The sequence below is a fragment of the Equus caballus genome, chromosome 6, assembly GCF_041296265.1.
Source record: "Equus caballus isolate H_3958 breed thoroughbred chromosome 6, TB-T2T, whole genome shotgun sequence".
NCBI classification, from domain to species: Eukaryota; Metazoa; Chordata; class Mammalia; order Perissodactyla; family Equidae; genus Equus; species Equus caballus.
In genome coordinates this window covers 82,625,846-82,642,107 of record NC_091689.1, presented here as the reverse complement: position 1 = coordinate 82,642,107, position 16,262 = coordinate 82,625,846, and the positions used below count along the sequence as shown (strand labels likewise).

At 55.5% G+C, this 16,262-nt stretch overlaps 1 protein-coding gene across 1 annotated transcript; it reads left to right on the top strand.

Annotated features, from left to right (window-relative positions):
* Positions 1-293: 293 nt before the first annotated feature.
* LOC100061458 (keratin, type II cytoskeletal 5-like) lies at positions 294-14,528 on the top strand. Its single transcript, XM_001504397.5, has 9 exons — positions 294-1,817; positions 3,669-3,877; positions 6,010-6,070; positions 6,853-6,948; positions 9,024-9,188; positions 9,927-10,052; positions 10,544-10,764; positions 11,358-11,392; positions 12,734-14,528. The coding sequence occupies exons 1-9, from the start codon at positions 1,338-1,340 to the stop codon at positions 12,904-12,906; spliced, it is 1,566 nt and encodes a 521-aa protein (XP_001504447.2). The 5' UTR covers positions 294-1,337; the 3' UTR covers positions 12,907-14,528.
* The last annotated feature ends 1,734 nt before the right edge of the window (positions 14,529-16,262 follow it).

Genomic DNA, 16,262 nt, shown 5'->3' with positions numbered 1-16,262 from the left:
CAGAAAAGGGGCCGATTGTTCCCTGGCAGCTTCAAACTTGCAGACCTAAGCAGAGAAATAACAGGCCAGGAGAGGAGTTAAAAGTCAGCCCTGGGGGCAATGCTTGCGCCAAGCAGAGGAGCCATTTAGGCCCATAATTGCAGGCAACAGTGAGACACCCAGGGAGCTCCCATATTCCTGAGTCCACAGTCTCCAGAACCCCTCCCGTAAGGCCTGAGCCCCAGGCGGTGCCCCGGAGGGCCTGGAGGGAGTGAGTTCAGTGCTCAGGACCAGGCTCGCAACTGGTGGGAACCAGGGATCTGAAACACAATTGTCCAGGGTGAAGGAGTGGGAAGTTAAGTGGCAGGGAAGGGACGGGCCATGAACCAGGACGAGAGAAGATGAGGGTAAAGCCAGGAGCTAAAATTTGGAAGGGTTGGGAGAGAGAGGATGGCAGGAAAGAGAGAAATGACACTGGGGACAATTATTAAACATTTCTCGTCCCTAGGGACGAGAAGAGTAGCAGGAACAGGAATTTGGAGTGAAATCTGAGCCTGCCACCCTTGGACAACCTCTTGTTCTCCATCACATGAGCTGTGGAGATGTGAAGGGGGAATCTGCAGTCAGACCACTGGGCCTCACATCAGCCCGGCACTCACCCTGTGGCGTCACCACCAGGTCTCTTAGCTACCCTATGCCTCGACTGCTTCTTGCGCGAAACAAGAATAATGATAATAGCCATCCCCTGGTGCTGCATACAGATTACTGAGAAGATGGGTGTAGAGCAGTGACCTGTCATAGCTGCTCAGTAAATGTTGGCAATTGTTATTACACGTGTCACTGCCCACCCCCAATGTCATTATGAGAATCAAATGATATAATGCCTGCAATGGGCCTGCCACACGGTCTGGCACACGGTCTGGACCTCAGTAAATGGGGTTTATTTCCTTCATAACTGCCCGTGCTGGGAGGGGCATAATCAATGCCCGGGTTCGGAGTGCAAGATCCAGGAGTCGAGAAGAGAGGAGTGGATGAGAGGCAGTGGGAGTGCCTGCAGCATGAGGCTGAGAACCTGGGTGGGTGGGGGGCTTGGCCCTGTGGCCTGCCCCAGGCCCGAATCCCCAGGCCTGGTCCTGCCCTGGTAGGGTGTTCCCCAGCATGATTAGCGGGGCAGAAGATGGGCCGTGGCCAGACATGCCATTGGAATGAACTCAACAGAGTGGCCTTTGATCTTCTCCGGACAAGCCCAGTTCTTGCAAGGGATAAAAGTCAAGGAGGGTTTGGGAGAGCTAGACTGTGAAGGCTCCTCATCTCTTTGACGTCTTTGCTCCTCTGACACTCTGGCACCAGCTCCCACCATGACCCAACGGTCCTCTGTCACCATCAAGTCCGGGGGCACCCGGAACTTCAGCGCTTCCTCAGCCAGCCTCCTCTCAGGCTGCCGGCCCAGCTTCAGCTCTTTCTCCGTGTCCCAGGGCGGGAAGAGCTTCGGAGGTGGCTTTGGGGGCGGCTTTGGGACCAGGAGTCTCCACAACCTTGGGGGTAGCAAGAGAATCTCCGTCAGCGGGAGCTACCACTCCAGCCGTGCCGGCTTTGGTGGAGCTGGCTATGGGCTGGGTCTTGGGGGCACAGGGTACCGAGTCGGGGGAGCCTGCAGTGGGTTTGGATTTGGAAGTGGGATGATGTCTGGCGCTGGGGGCATCCAGGAGGTCACCGTCAACCAGAGCCTCCTGACCCCCCTCCACCTGGAGATCGACCCGTCTCTCCAGCGGGTGCGGAAGGAGGAGCGGGAGCAGATCAAGACTCTCAACAACAAGTTCGCCTCCTTTATCGACAAGGTGAGAGGCAAGTGGGGTCCCCACCATGAGAGCAGGGGGCTCCCACGGGGATCTCTGCTTTCTGTGCTTTTCTGAGGTCAACTGTGATTTGCCCAGGACCTGCGATCCTGGGGGCCATGCAGACTGCTGATGGGGTGGGGGGGATTGGTTTCCCACCTTACTGAGGTAGGAGCAGAAAAATGTCCATCTCCAGACTCCAGAGCCATCTGACCCACTGCAAGGACACAGCTCTTTCCATGGATGATGATCATGTACAGGGCTTAAAATTAGTCAGCGGAAGGGACCAGCATGGAGGGAAGGGGATCAAAGAACGAAAGGTTATGAGTTTTGTTCACAGCAACGGGCTGGGGTCCCATTTTCCTGCCTGGTTAACAGGGGCACGTCCTCCCGTGGCAACATCCCTTGTGATTTGGGTATCTGGGAATCTGGGTGGTTGGTGAGACGGGTGCTCAAAGCGTTCCGCACTTTTCTTGTATTGAGAGGAAGCTGCGACATCAGTCCTGAGGCCACCCTGCTGTGTGGCCTGGAATCCTGGGGATTTGCCCAGTTCTGGCGAAAGAAATGATTCTCTTTTTGCACCATCACCGGTGCACACCTGAGCTCGTTGTTTTTTGCCTGGGAAGAAGCAAATCAAGGATCTGGATCATTAAGGCTCCATACCTGGGATCTGGAAGGAAGAGGGCAAGCCTACGAGGCCACCAGCCTGGGTTCTGTCTTTGGCTTTACTGCTAGGAGCAGCCATAGCTGCTCGGTCCTCGGTTGAGTCAGACAGATGGACTCTGAGGTCCCTTTGCAGATCTGACGGGCTGTGAAATGTCTCATCCCATGCACCCAGTTCTTCGAATGGGTAAACCTAACCCACAGGACAGCTGAGGCGCTGGTTCCTCACCTTTATCCCCCATGTCACCCCACCTGGCCTGGTGTTTGCACCAACAGACGTGAGATTTCCAGGAGCCTGGCTCTGAGGAGAAGATGTGGGCCCTGCCTTTCTTTGGTTCGTCTGGAGGGGACCTAGGGAAGGAGGGGATGTGACTAGGGAGGGACTCAGAGCCAGGACTGCCTTCCTTCCTCTGACAATGAAAGAGAAAGCTGGGGCCCCCGAGGGGGTGTTGTTAAAGACCCTCTGTAGGCACTCTGCCACCTCCAAGGTCTGGGAGTCTCTGTTCCCTCGTTCTCTGAGGCTGTCGTTTCAGCTTTTCCCAATGGTAGGACTTTGTTTGAGGAGCAAGGTTTTGCATATCCCCAAGGTTGCCTCCCAGACTGAGGAGCAGATGAGTGCAATTCGAGAAATTAGCAGCACAAGACCACAAGGGACCTGAGAGAGCAGAAAAAAGGAGGGGCTTGCCCCAGGCCACACAGCTAGTTGGGGACACAGCTGGGATTGTGCCCAGGTCCCCTCAATGCAACTCCAGAGTGACCCATTCCAGCAACCCTGGAGTCTATGGGCAACCAAGTCCAGATTTTAGAACCAGAGAAAGCACGGCAGAAGGAAAACGCCCATTTAACGGGAATCAGAATCTCACCTGGTAATGTGATGGCCCAGTGTTCTGTTCTTCAGCTCCCACACCTCGACATGGTTTGGTGTATTCAGATGGTTTCCAGCCTCTGTGGCCCTCCTTGCTTCTACCTACAAACCAAGCCACCACCTATCTCCCAAGCCCATTGCACCAACATTTGCTTGGCATTCTACATTCTAGGCTCCTTCCGGGTGGAGGAAGAGGAGGAGCCTGCCACCTGGACTCTGAGGCCTCGCAGGGCCCCACTGCACTGTTAGGGGGTCCTGCATCCCAGAGCCCTTCGGGAGGCTGCTGCCGGGAAGCCCTCACAGTCTCTCATCTCTGGCGGGGGCAGGTGCGGTTCCTGGAGCAGCAGAACAAGGTCCTGGAGACCAAATGGAGCCTCCTGCAGGAGCAAAAGACCACCAGGGCCAACATCGAGCCCATGTTTGAAGCCTACATCAGCAACCTGAGGCGGCAGCTGGAGGGGCTGGGCGGAGAGCGGGGGAGGCTCGAGACGGAGCTGAAGAGCATGCAGGACGTGGTGGAGGACTTCAAGAACAAGTGAGTGGATGTCCAGCCACCCCCATGCAGGGCCTTCCCTGAGGCGCCTGGGGCCGCTCTGCTCTCCGGAAGTGCCCCGTGCAGCGAGGAAATGGGGCGCACACTTAGGGCATGGAGGTGGAGTCAGAACAAGCACTGGGACCCTGCAGTGGAGGGGAGGAGCTGGGTTACAGGTGCCCATAACTCACATGGGCACAAAGAACACGTTATACACAACGACCTCGTAAACTCTGCAGGTTAGGAAAGTGAGGTCTGAGATAGCAACCCATCGTCCAAGGTTATACGGCGGCAACAAGTGAGTTAGGAACTCAACTCACTCCCACATTGTTCAGCTCAGTTCCATTGCTGCCTTACGCGGTGTTCACACATCCACCCCAACCCTGGCCAAGGGGCCGGGGAAGAGAGGAAAAATACACATATTTGCTGCCCTCTCCCTAGAACCACACACACACACACACACACACACACCACTAATCATACAATTATGCTTGTGCCTGTAGATGTGAGTAATTTCTTATTTTTATTGTTCTAATTTATTTCTAATTGTCTTGATCCAAACAAAATAAGTGACTAAAGAAGCAGTGTTGGTTTCTGTTTGTATAACATAGTAAGAGTTTCAGGTTTGAGAGCTGTGCTAACAAGTAGTCGCTAGCCACATGGCTATTTAAATTTAAATTAATTGAAATTAAATAAAATTTAAAACTCAGCTCCTCAATCGCACTAGCCACCTTTCAAGTGCTCAGTCACCACATGCGGCTAATGGGTCCCCTAGTGGATGCAGAAATAGAGCATTTCCATCATCGCAGAAAGTTCTAGAATTTAGAATCTTGGCTCAACCCCACTTACTAGCTGGATGACCTAAAGAAAACTAGCCTCTCTAAGCCCCAGTCCCTTTGTCTGTTAAAGGGGGTATTAATAGCACCCACCTTATAGAGGGGTTGAGAGCATTAAATCAAAACTTAGATGTGTAATACTTGGTGGGGTGCCCAGTGCCTGGCACAGAGGAGATTGTTAATAAGTGCTGGCTAATCTTATTGTATTGATGATGAGGTACATGCTTGTAGTGACGCAGACACAGACAGGAGAAGCAAGCACAGACAGATAATTTATAATATGTATGCAAACATGGAGTAATAGTGTTTCAGTCCAAGAAGGCTTCCTGGAGGAGAAGATGAAAAGTCAAGGTTGAGAAGGAAAGAGGCACAGAGAGGACTATGGGGGGATCTGTTGGAGAGCGTGGTCCGGTCAATGGACGGCAACGTTCCTGTGGCAGGCATGTAAGAGGCCTGTGCAGGGCCACGTGATGCTTGCCCTCTGGCAAAGGGCCTGGGAGCTGGGGAACATAGGAGACAAGGACAGGTGCATGGGATCAGGTGACAAAAAGATTTAACGGAAAGGCGACAGGAGGAGACAGTAAGGAGAACCAGGTCAGTTTTCCCAGAGAACGTGGGAGAAAGGCCAGGACTGAAGACCCAGTGACAGGAAAGAGCCTTTCTCAGATTCTAGTGGACAGAAGAGCAACCCAAAGGCAGGAGAGATCCTGGCTGTGAACGTCATGTGCGACAGTATTGGTGGTTTTAAAAGAATATGGACAGGCCGCTTCATAGATGGGAAGGGGCTCCGAGGTTAAGTGACCGCCCGGGGGACGCAGCTGGGTGGTGAAGGAGACGAAGCCAAATGACAGCTGTCCCGAGCCGCTGAGGGGGTGGGACTCACGGACACTCAGGAGGGTTGGATGGGAAGCGGGTCACCTGGAGCAGAAGGGAACCTTCCTTCTCAGGGATCAGTGAGCAGGGGGCACCTCCACGTGCCCCTGGGGGCAGGGAGGGCGTGGGGTTGCTAAGGACCTGCACACTCTCAGGAGCACAGCCAAGGAAACGGCCTCAGAAAGAACAAGGGTGGTCCTGCGCTGCTGTCCTTTGGGGTGTGGGTTTGTCTGGACAGAAGGGGTTGCTTGATTGATTTGGGATGGGGGCGGGCCCACACGTGCCAAAGGAGCCAGGCCATCCTCGCACGTTTTCCAAGTCTGCTCTGGAGACGCACCATCGCCTGTCCACTATAGCCCCTGCCATCTGCCCTCACCCCCAGAGCTCCACTCCTCACATGGGTCCGCTCCTTGATCCCCCCTGCAGGTACGAAGAAGAGATCAACAGGCGCACAGCGGCCGAGAACGAGTTCGTGGTGCTCAAAAAGGTGAGGGGATGGGGATGCTCCCTCCTGACTGCAGGGCCCAGGCAGCCCTACCTGAGTGACAGCTGCCGCTTAAGCCAGGGGCCTTGCGTGCAAGGCTTCATTTAATTTCCGGAGCAATCTTGGAGGCAGGCTTTACATTACAAGTGAGGAAACTCAGGCTCAGGGAGGCTAAGCAAGCTGCCCACGGTTACCCAGATAATCAGGAGGGAGTGAGGATCCAGGACTCCAGAGTCTGAGCTGTAAATCACAACCCCAGCCCCGCCCCACACGGAGTCCAGTGCGGGGAGAGGGAACCAACTGGGCCTCGCGCAGAGTGCGTCTCGGGAGGACAGATCGGGACAGGACAGGGATCCTTCCTGCTTAGCGGGCTGGGCCAAGGGATGGGGAGAACCACCCCCCAGCTAAGCTGGAGGAGGAGGGATGGAGCAGCAGTGGGTGACGGGGAGGAAGGGGCGGAGTGTGAGGAGCAGGGGATGCCGAGGCTGGGAGAGGCCAGAGGCAGCAGAGGACCAAGTGCCCAGGATGGGGTCATCCTCATCACCAGGAGGGGACATCGGAGATCTCCCCAGGTGGCACCAGCTGATGAGCAGGTGGCATTCCCTAAGAGCTCTAGTCCTCACACCATTTGGACCCCCTGCAAGTCCCACCCCATTGCCTGGAACAGAGAAAGGCTCTCATCCGCGGTTCCTGGGTTCCTGAAGATCTCTCGCCTCACTCACAGACAGAGGGGCTGGTTAAGCGGGAAGGATGGGACCCAGAGTGACAGCTTGTTCTGTGCCCAGGACGTGGACGCCGCCTATATGAACAAGGTGGAGCTGGAGGCCAAGGTGGACGCCCTAATGGACGAGATCAACTTCCTGAGGGCTTTCTATGACGCGGTAAGCGGTGCCAGGTGCTCCCCCTCAGGAGGGCTGGAGGCCGAGGGGCCTCACTGGGCGCAGAGGCTCCCGGCTCCTTCCCTGGTCTCCCCGCAGCTCCTCACTCCATCCCTGAGTTGGAAATTCATGGAGAAGATGCTGCCTCTCCTACCAAGGGAGACCATGAGGGTCCCTGGGGCAGCTGATGGGTCAGACGAGGGGAGAAATTCAAACTTGACCACCTGGACCAGGCATATTCTGTTGGCCAGACAGAAGAACCACCTGTCATTGAATTATGCATGGTTTCCGCAGAACTATCCAACCCACCTGGCTCACCAGGCCTGCTCAGACTTACCTGCTCCTCTTCTTAGAGCAGCTGCAGGGTGAGGCAATTATGCAAACTGAGGCAATTAGTGAGCCCTCAGGTGCTTCTCAAAGTACACGACACAATTGCCCTGCTCTCCTGAAGACAGGTTTTGCCATGTGCCTCTGTACGCCTGACACTGTTCTCGGGGCTGTGAGTACAGCACTGAGCAGAAGCAGTCAAGCCCCCAAGGTCTTGGAGCTTCCATGACGGTGGGAGGTGCAGGCCGCACAGAGAGAATCAAATAACCACACCATTTCAGGCACTGTAGGGGCGACAGAGAAAAAATACAACAGGGGGCAGAGGCAGGCAGACGGTGGGTGAGATTTGAAGAGAAGTCTGAAGGAATTGAGGACTGAGGAATCCAGAAGGAGGCCCAGGTGGCTGGAGTAGAGTGAGGGGAGGAGATGGGGTCGGCAATGTTGCGGCTGGGCCATAGGTGCATCGTGTACCTCCAGGCAGGCCTGGTGAGGACAGGTGATATGCCCATGGGGTTACATATGTTTGGTGCCCAACAGAGGTGGTCATGTTCCAGGAGAAGGGGCATGGGCTCTGTGTCCTCGGGTAAGTTCAGTGACCACCCCACTGCCACCTGGAGCAGAAAAGCATCACCTCCTCTGCTTATTCACTTCAATGCTGACAACCAGTGTGGTGCTGGCTCCGAATTCCGAACAGCAGGCCTCTGGGCTGAGACCCCCTCCAAGCCAGGTCAGCTACTAGGAAAAACTACTCGGGGAAAACAAATTGCCACACAACAACAACAAAATAATTTCTGGAAGCAGGAAATGCGTGAACCAATTGCTAATACAGAAAGGAAAGGGACATTTTCGCTTAGATGTGTGATTTGGACCAATGATTCTCAAATTTTACAGCTCATCAGAATCTTCTAGAGGGCTTATTGGAAAACCAGTCCTGATTTAGCAAGTCTGGGTGGGGCCCAAACTGTTGCATTTCAATCAAGTTCTCAGGTGATGCTGACACCGCTGGTCCGAGGATCGCATCTTGGGAACCACCGCCTTAGGTGACTCTGAAAAGTGATTATTAACAAATTAACTGTGGGTTTACCGTCTCAACAACCATCTTATATGGCCATGAATTTATTTGATCCTCATAGAGAGCACACGAAGCAGTGCTATGACAAGTCCCCTGGGACCCCGCGATGCTATCCAACCCGCTTGGCAGATCCAAGACTTGAGTTTTTCAGTCTGGCGCCCTTTGTGCTATTTCCAGCTGATTTCCATTTCCCATGCCCAAGGAGCAGGGAGGAGCGAAGTCGGGAAACAGGACTGGGAGGGAGCAGAGCTTTGTATCTCCTTCTGACTCAATTTTCTTTCACAAGATGATTTCTTCATTTGGTGTGAAAGTCTGTGTTTTCTCAGAACACGAGACGTCACGGCATTGACAGGTCACGGCAGGGTGCACTTCCTTGACAATGGGAGTGACTTCTGGAGAATTCTGGCTAGTTACCTGTGTTGCTGCTCCCTCTGTGCAGATGACGAGACGATAAAGAACGGAGTAAACTCTGTGACCTCTCTAATGTCCTTCCCAGCCCTTTCAGACCTAAGCAGGATGCCCCACCCCAACAGTGAAAGTGAGACCCTTGATGTCAGGGTCTGTTCCAGCAGCCTAGTCACAGTCTCTCAACATGCATGCACTTGCACATCCACATGCATACATGTACACACGCACATGCACACCCTGCTTCAGCTCTCCTGTCTGGGCCCCGTCACAGGAGCTGGCTCAGCTTCAGGCCCAGATCTCCGAGACCTCCGTGGTCCTCTCCATGGACAACAACCGCAAGCTGGACCTGGACAGCATCATCGCCGAGGTCAAAGCCCAGTACGAGGACATTGCCAATCGCAGCCGGGCGGAGGCTGAGTCCTGGTACCAGATCAAGGTGAGGTGTCAAGGCCAAGTTCATGAAATAATCGTACAGAAATGGGATTTCAAAGGCAAATTAGGTAAGAGCCTTGTCCTCTCGGACGTCCAGTCTGATGGGGTCGAAGAGAACTGAGTTCAGCCTCCAGCAGTACCGTCAGGCCCTGGGGGAACAGCCAGACGAAAGCAGGAGGTGGCCAGTCCTTCTCCAGGGGGTGGATGGACACACCTCCAGTGCCCTGTAGAGGAGAGAGGAGGGACGGTACCAGCCATCAGTGCCAGCAGGAGCAAGAGAGGGAATGTGCATCCAGAGAAGACAGGTGGAACTGGCTGGGGCGGAGGGGCTGGGGGCAAAGGCTGGATATGGGGCACACGGTGAGAGTTTCCAGGTTAGAGCAAACACTCTGAGCTGCGGGGTCACTCGGGGATATGAGATGTGATGCCAAAGAAAACAAACACGAAAGAGCTTTAAAATCAGAAAGCGACAGGCATCCCTGCATGATGCTGAGTTTGTGAGGGTGAGATACTGGTGTGGAGGGAGAAGGAAGAAGGACCAGTACAATTAGAGTCTGGCTGTGGGTGGAGCCTGAGGACACAGCCAGGGGCAGAGCCAAGAGAAAACGCGGAGGGATTTGATGGAGGGGGGCACAGGGAGGCGTCTCCATGCAGCGCCTTGGCAGCCTGTGGGCCCTGGGAAGCCGCCGCCTTCTCTTCTCTGGCCTAACCATCGCTGCCTCCTGCTTCTCCTTCACTCCAGTACGAGGAGCTGCAGCAGTCCGCTGGTCGGCACGGGGACGACCTCCGCACCACCAAGATGGAGATCTCCGAGCTGAACCGGATGATACAGAGGCTGCGTTCTGAGATCGATAACCTGAAGAAGCAGGTGGGGCTGAGCTCCCAGTGCGTCCCATCCGTGCCCCTGTCCCCGGGGCAGAGCTGGGCCTTGTCCTAACTCAGCCCGTGCAGAGAGAAGCCTCCCCAGATGAGTGACCCTCTGGGAATGGAAACCTGCGGTCTCCCACCTCACCAGGGAGGTCAGGACCTTCTTTCTGAGATCAGTCCAACATCATTCCCTCTAGAAAAGGTTCTGTCCTCTGGACGCATACAGGGGCAAAACGTTGAACCACTTTGCTTCCCCACTGCCCAGAGAAGTTCAGCATTGAAAAGGACCCCCAAAATTGTTCTCTCCATCCTGGCTACATCTCAAATTATCCAAGGGGGACAGAGATTAATCTTATTTTTAAAGATGATGAAGCTCCGACCTCCTTTGCGTGAAATCCATTTCAGGAAGTTCTTCCATATTGTTAACCCAAAGCCCACATCGTACTGCATTCCCTCTGGACAATTTCACAAACTCTTGTGTCCTCCCGGCAGTGTGCCACGCTCCAGGCCGCCATCAGTGATGCCGAGCAGCGTGGGGAGCTGGCCCTCAAGGACGCCAAGCACAAGCTGACCGAGCTGGAGGACGCCCTGCAGAAGGCCAAGCAGGACATGGCGCGGCAACTGCGCGAGTACCAGGAGCTCATGAACGTCAAGCTGGCCCTGGACATCGAGATCGCCACCTACCGCAAGCTGCTGGAGGGCGAGGAGTGCAGGTGGGCAGCCTTCTCTCCCAGCGTGGCTCCAACAGATGCCACCAGAGCACTAGCAATGCCGCAGGGCCAGAACCCCACAGTGTCAGGACCCAGATGGAAATTGCAGGGGCGGAAATGGAGTTAAAATGCAGCTGCTGCCTGGAGGCGTCCAGCAGTTGCAGACACTCCCATAGCACCTGTTGGACCCAGGGCAGGGGGCGGGAGGAAAGCTGTCAGGGAGAGGTGGCCTGTGACTACCTGGAAGGCCATAAGGACATTTCTGCCCAGACCCTTTGACAAAGGAGGCCACACTTGGGATGAGCCTCAGCGGCTCCTGTTTACCCAGAGATGCCTACCCTCTGACAGTCCCTCTGCACCTAGTGAGCACGGGCCCTCTCCCCATTTCTCTGTGTATCTTGACTTGATCTCTCTCTAGATGTCCCCTCACAAATCCACAGTAGCTTCCTAAAGCTAATGAGGTGGACGAAAGCCTCGCCAAGCACAGAGCCCGCACGCAGTCAGCACTCAGTGCTGGGTGCTTCAAACACAAAGAACCCAGGGCCCTTTCACTTCTCAGCAAATGAAATGTCCCTTTCTCTCCCCACCTGCAACAGACTCACTGGGGAAGGCGTCGGACCCGTGAACATCTGTGAGTAAATGTCTTGGGATGATAGAAAAGTGGGGGACAAAGTGGAAGCTAATAGCGTCACTAGCAAGGATTTGGTGAATGATAAAGCACGAGCTGGGCAGGGATGGCACTAAGACCTTCTTAGGGGTCCTATGGGGGCCCCTCTCTTCCTTGGCCCTTCCTCCCAGTGGGGTCAAGAGAGATGTGTGGTGACCCCTCACCCCCAGGGCCAGTCCCAGTGGGGTCACATGTCCACAGGAATGACTCCACCCTGGCCCTGGAGGGTTGCAGTTACAGGACGGGACTACCCACAGAGCAATAGGTCTCCAGTCCGAATGCCTGATTTCTCAGCTGGTTCTGGCAGGAATCCAAACTCACATAACTAATAAGAGGCTATCAAACAGGCTAAATGTACAGACCCGTATTTAGAATTGAAGCAAATTAATTGAACAGGTAGAGTAGCGACTGATCCGGCTTGGCCTCAGCTCCCAGGGGAGCTCCCCGTCTGGGGAGGAGTCATCTCACAGATTACCCAGCAGGACTTAGGCGGCATCCGTGGGGCCCCGAGTCCTGGGCAGGGGAAGGAGAGGCCCCTGGGCCCCATGGGGGTCAGAGCACGTGAGGGAGGCTGGAAAACCAGGATCAGGAACTTGAAACCAATGAATAAGAGAAACAGGTGTGCCTCCCCTGGGGAAATGGACACTGAGTGGGGCAGCCAAAGAGCCATCTTGGAACATTTGACAGGCTGCGGAGAGCTATGTCCCGAGGTAGTGAGCTCCCCGTCGCTGAAAGCATTGAGCAGAAGCTGAGTGATTGCCTCTCAGGGATGCAGTCAAGGGGATTCCAGCCCTGGGGGAGGGCCATCTGGACGGCCTTCGGGCGTCTTCCAGCATGGGAGTCTGTGATCCCCGCAGAGATGTGAGGCCTCGCGGTCCATCCACTATGAGAGCCCCTGGTCTTAATGTGGAATGAACACAGCATAGGAGCCTAAAGCCTCGGTTCCTGGCAGGTGGTGTGACCCTGGGTGTGTCACTTGCTGTCTTGCACGTCCGTTTACCCCTCTATAAAATGGGGGTGATCTTAGCAACGGGTCCTCTCCGGCCTGTGAGATCCTCGTGATCACAGCTGTGAAAGTGCTTTGAAAGTTGTGACGCCCTGTGTGCGATGCTCACATTGAGGCAGCGTGGGATGGGGACGGGGAGTCCCTGCCACCTGCTCTGACCCTGGCCCCCGGGGAACGCGGAGATTCCTGTTCCCTGAGGAAGTGCCCTGGAAGGGAGCTGGCCTGGGCGGGAGATCCAGGGAGGGTGGCTCTTGGGAAATCAGAGGAGCCTGCCATGCCCCTGTGCCTTCTCTCCACAGCCGTGGTCTCCTCCTCCGGGGGCACAGGCTACAGCGGGGGCGGCGGCCTCTGTGTGGGCGGGAGCGGCTATGGCGCTGGCTTCAGCTCCACCAGTGGCCGCAGCATGGGCGGCAGCACCTCCAGCATGCGCATCATCTCCAAGACTTCGACCAAGAGGAGTTATAGGAGCTAAAGGCCCCACCCTCGCCTCGGCTGCCTCCCCGCTCAGGCCCCAGCTCCCAGCCCTAGGGCCTGCCGCTTTGCTGACCCGCCCCCCACGCACAATCAATAGCAGAAGGCACGGGGAGCAGGGAAGTGGCCTGTGAGTTCTCAGGTCACCTCGTCCATCGCTCTGCCTCCAGACAGGTCCCCACAAAGGTACCCCACTCGCTCCTCATCCCAGACCCTCCAGGGTCCACAGGCATCCATTCCAACTAACACTGCCTCGATTGCTCTGTGCCAAGACCAGGGCAAGGACTTGGCCCTTCCAGAGCGTGGGTGCAGTGGCCTTCCTCTCTCTGTCTGACCCCCATCCACTGCGGCCAGAGTGCTTCACTGGGGGGTGGGGGGTTAGAACAGACCTGGTGCCCCCAAAGAAGTAGGCGCAGTCTGCGCCGGAGCCTCCACCTGTGCGGCTTCTCACGCAGACAGAACGCTTTCCTACAGGTCGCTCAGGCCAGGGAATGTTGCAAACCCTGCCTCCATATTGCCTCCTCACCTCCTTCTTTGTGTCCTCACCCGGGCCCCCAGCCACTTCCCCTGTCACCTCCCACCAGCAGAATATTTGATGAGAAATCAACGCCCTTCAAAATAGGACCAACTCGATGACTCAGACTGGAATGGAATAATTTTATCAAGAACTCGAACGTTCTCCATGGCCTGGGGCTGCGTTAGCTGATAGTTCATAGCCAAATTCCTTCCAAACTGGCCCCATTTAAGCCAACATTAGAATTACTGTCCCAAACCAAAATTCCCATGAGGAAAGGAGGCCACGTGAGGGCGTGTGGACGGCTGCTCTGCACCAGACGCCTGCAGCAGAGGCACCAGGAAAAGGACCCCCCTTAGCCTGTGTTAGGACCCCGTGGGAGAGTTCTCCTGCAAAGTAATCAAGGCTCAGGACCTGTTTTCTTTCCTCTGCAGTAGCCACGTCTCTCTTCTGGAAAGTCCCTTTCGTCTCTACCTCCTTGTCCTCCTCTACCACCCAGCGTCCACTCGCAGCCCCTCTCCTTGCCTTTATTTCTCGCCTTTCCCTCTTCCTTTTCTTCCTCTCCCACTCATCTGTTTGGCAATGTTATTTCCTGCTCTCTCTCCTGACCTTTCTTTTTCGATCTGCCTGTCTCTGAAATGTCCGCGGTTTGGATTTGCCCATCCCCACCAGCCCTAGCCAGAACCGAAACTCTTGAAGGCAGTCCACCGGACTCCCTGCCCCACAGGGAGCCAACTGGGAAGAGGGGCGCTATCTGTTCCTCGCACAGAGCGGACGCGTTGCTCAGCCCCGTGAAGGAAGCAGAGGTGGGGGTGTAATAGGAGAGTGGGGTAGGCCGGAGACCTTTGTGAGGCTGGCATTCACGGGGTGATTTCCTTACTTAGTCTGAAGAGTTAGAAACCCTCAAAACACCTGCCAGGCATCAAGATCAGAATGCGTGCCAAGGGCAAGTAGAGACTGGCGCCATGCTGCTGACGTGAGGACAGGAAGTTCACTGCTTCAGAAAAATGTCCCTCCCATGTGGCTCTGATCGTTTCAAACCCTCCTGAACTGCCCGCTCCCTGTGCCTGCCTGTTTCCTGAAATAGCTTCAATAAAATGTCACCGAGCTTTCTGGGTCTTGGCTGCGTCTGTCCTGCCTCACCCTCAGAAGGCAGCCTTGGAACTGGTGTTCTCTCCGAGCAGGTGCCTTCTGCCCACAACCCATCCAGTGAACCGTCCAACATCCGCTCACAAGCTCTGGCCCTGGGCTGCAGGGAGCCCAGCACGGTCACTGAGACCACCCGCCAGCCCAGGTGCAGTGGGGGAGGCTCTGCTGTGTCCACATGGCTCCCGTGAGCCCTGGCTCACAGCTCTGCCCGCTGTCTCACCCATTCCCTCTGGCAGGAGTCTGCTCTCCGGTCTGGCTTCTTAGGGTCACCATCACTGTTAACACCATCTCCTGGGCCCACTTCTGTGATGCTTACTCCAGTGGGGAATGAGAATCGCCTTCCCCTTGGGGCCAGGGTGGCATAGTGGTTAAGTTCGCACACTCCACTTTGGTGGTCAGGGGTTCGCAGGTTCAGATCCCTGGGGCAGACCTACACACCACTTGTCAAGCCATGCTGTGGCAGCATCCCACATACAAAATAGAGGAAGATGGGCACAGATATTAGTTCAGGGACAATCTTCCTCACCACAAAAAAAAAAAAAGAATCACCTTCCCCACACCATGCACCAGGACCCCACCCCTCTCCACCTCTGCCCCCCCCCCCCCCGCCCTTGGTCTCATGTCACACCCCTTACCTCCCCAGGTCCCAACCTTCCCTCCAAGCACTCTAGGACCCAAAGTCAAGACTCTGTAAAAGGGGTCAGTGTGAAATGTCACAAGTAGACCGAGAATTTCCAAGCACAAGAAACTTTTGAGTTCCAATCTCCTAATCTGCCGGCGGGGAAGCCGAGGAACAGGGTTGACGTCATGCATATAGGCGGCAGACCCCCGAATCCTAGTCCAGGCTTCTCTCCACGGGAGCAGCAGAGTCTGGTGACATCAGAAAGAATGAGACTGAATCCCAGCCTATCAGGGACAAGCTGTGTGGCTTGGGGAGTGATGGCCACTCACTTATCTGTAAAATAGAAACTACATCATAATGTCATGAGAATTAAATGAGATAATGGATGGAGAGCTCGGAGTGGTCCCCACCCAGAGTAAGCACCCAATAGATGTTACTATTACTATTATTGCCTTGATTTTGACCTGGAACAAAGTCACAGTGTGGAAGGGAAAGACCAGGCGGCCACAGCAGAGGTTTCACGGATGGGACTGATGGAAAGAGGGAGGGAGGAGAAGCGGAGGGGGAGGCTTCAAGCATCTCCAAAGAGCTGTGACCCAGGTGCTGGGGAGAAAGCCTGTGTTCTGCACCCACCTGAACAGTTCCAGAGGACAACGACTGTCCCCAGAGATGTCCTCGGGCCGGAGCAGGCTCTGTCTACCTCCAGGAGGCTCGGGATACAGAAGAAAGGGAAAGGAACAGTGACGTGGAACCCCAACCTAGTGGCTGACATCATCGCATGTTTTGGGCGAGCATCCCTTCTTCTTCGTTGCTCAAGCACAAGGCATCTCCTCTTGAGGCCCCTGCAGCTATTTTGGACCAAACGGGCTCTGGAGACAAGTCTATGTCTGGAGCCTCCTATCGCAGGAGCCCTAGCGAGACGGGGGGTGGCTGAGCCAGAGCCAGGACCCCGCCTGGCCTGAGCAGGGGCAGGGCCCAGCCTGCTTAGGGAGGCTTCTCCAACCCCAAAAGCCTTCCTCCCTGGGAGCTTCTAGGATCACCCAGGAGCCCGTGGAAGGCCCTCGGGTCTGGA

Excerpts from the sequence above, each read along its gene's own strand:
- LOC100061458 (XM_001504397.5), top strand. The coding sequence starts at position 1,338 with ATGACCCAACGGTCCTCTGTCACCATCAAGTCCGGGGGCACCCGGAAC. Across the intron at positions 3,878-6,009 it reads GTGGAGGACTTCAAGAACAA|GTACGAAGAAGAGATCAACA; the intron begins GTGAGTGGATGT and ends TCCCCCCTGCAG. Across the intron at positions 11,393-12,733 it reads CGTCGGACCCGTGAACATCT|CCGTGGTCTCCTCCTCCGGG; the intron begins GTGAGTAAATGT and ends TTCTCTCCACAG.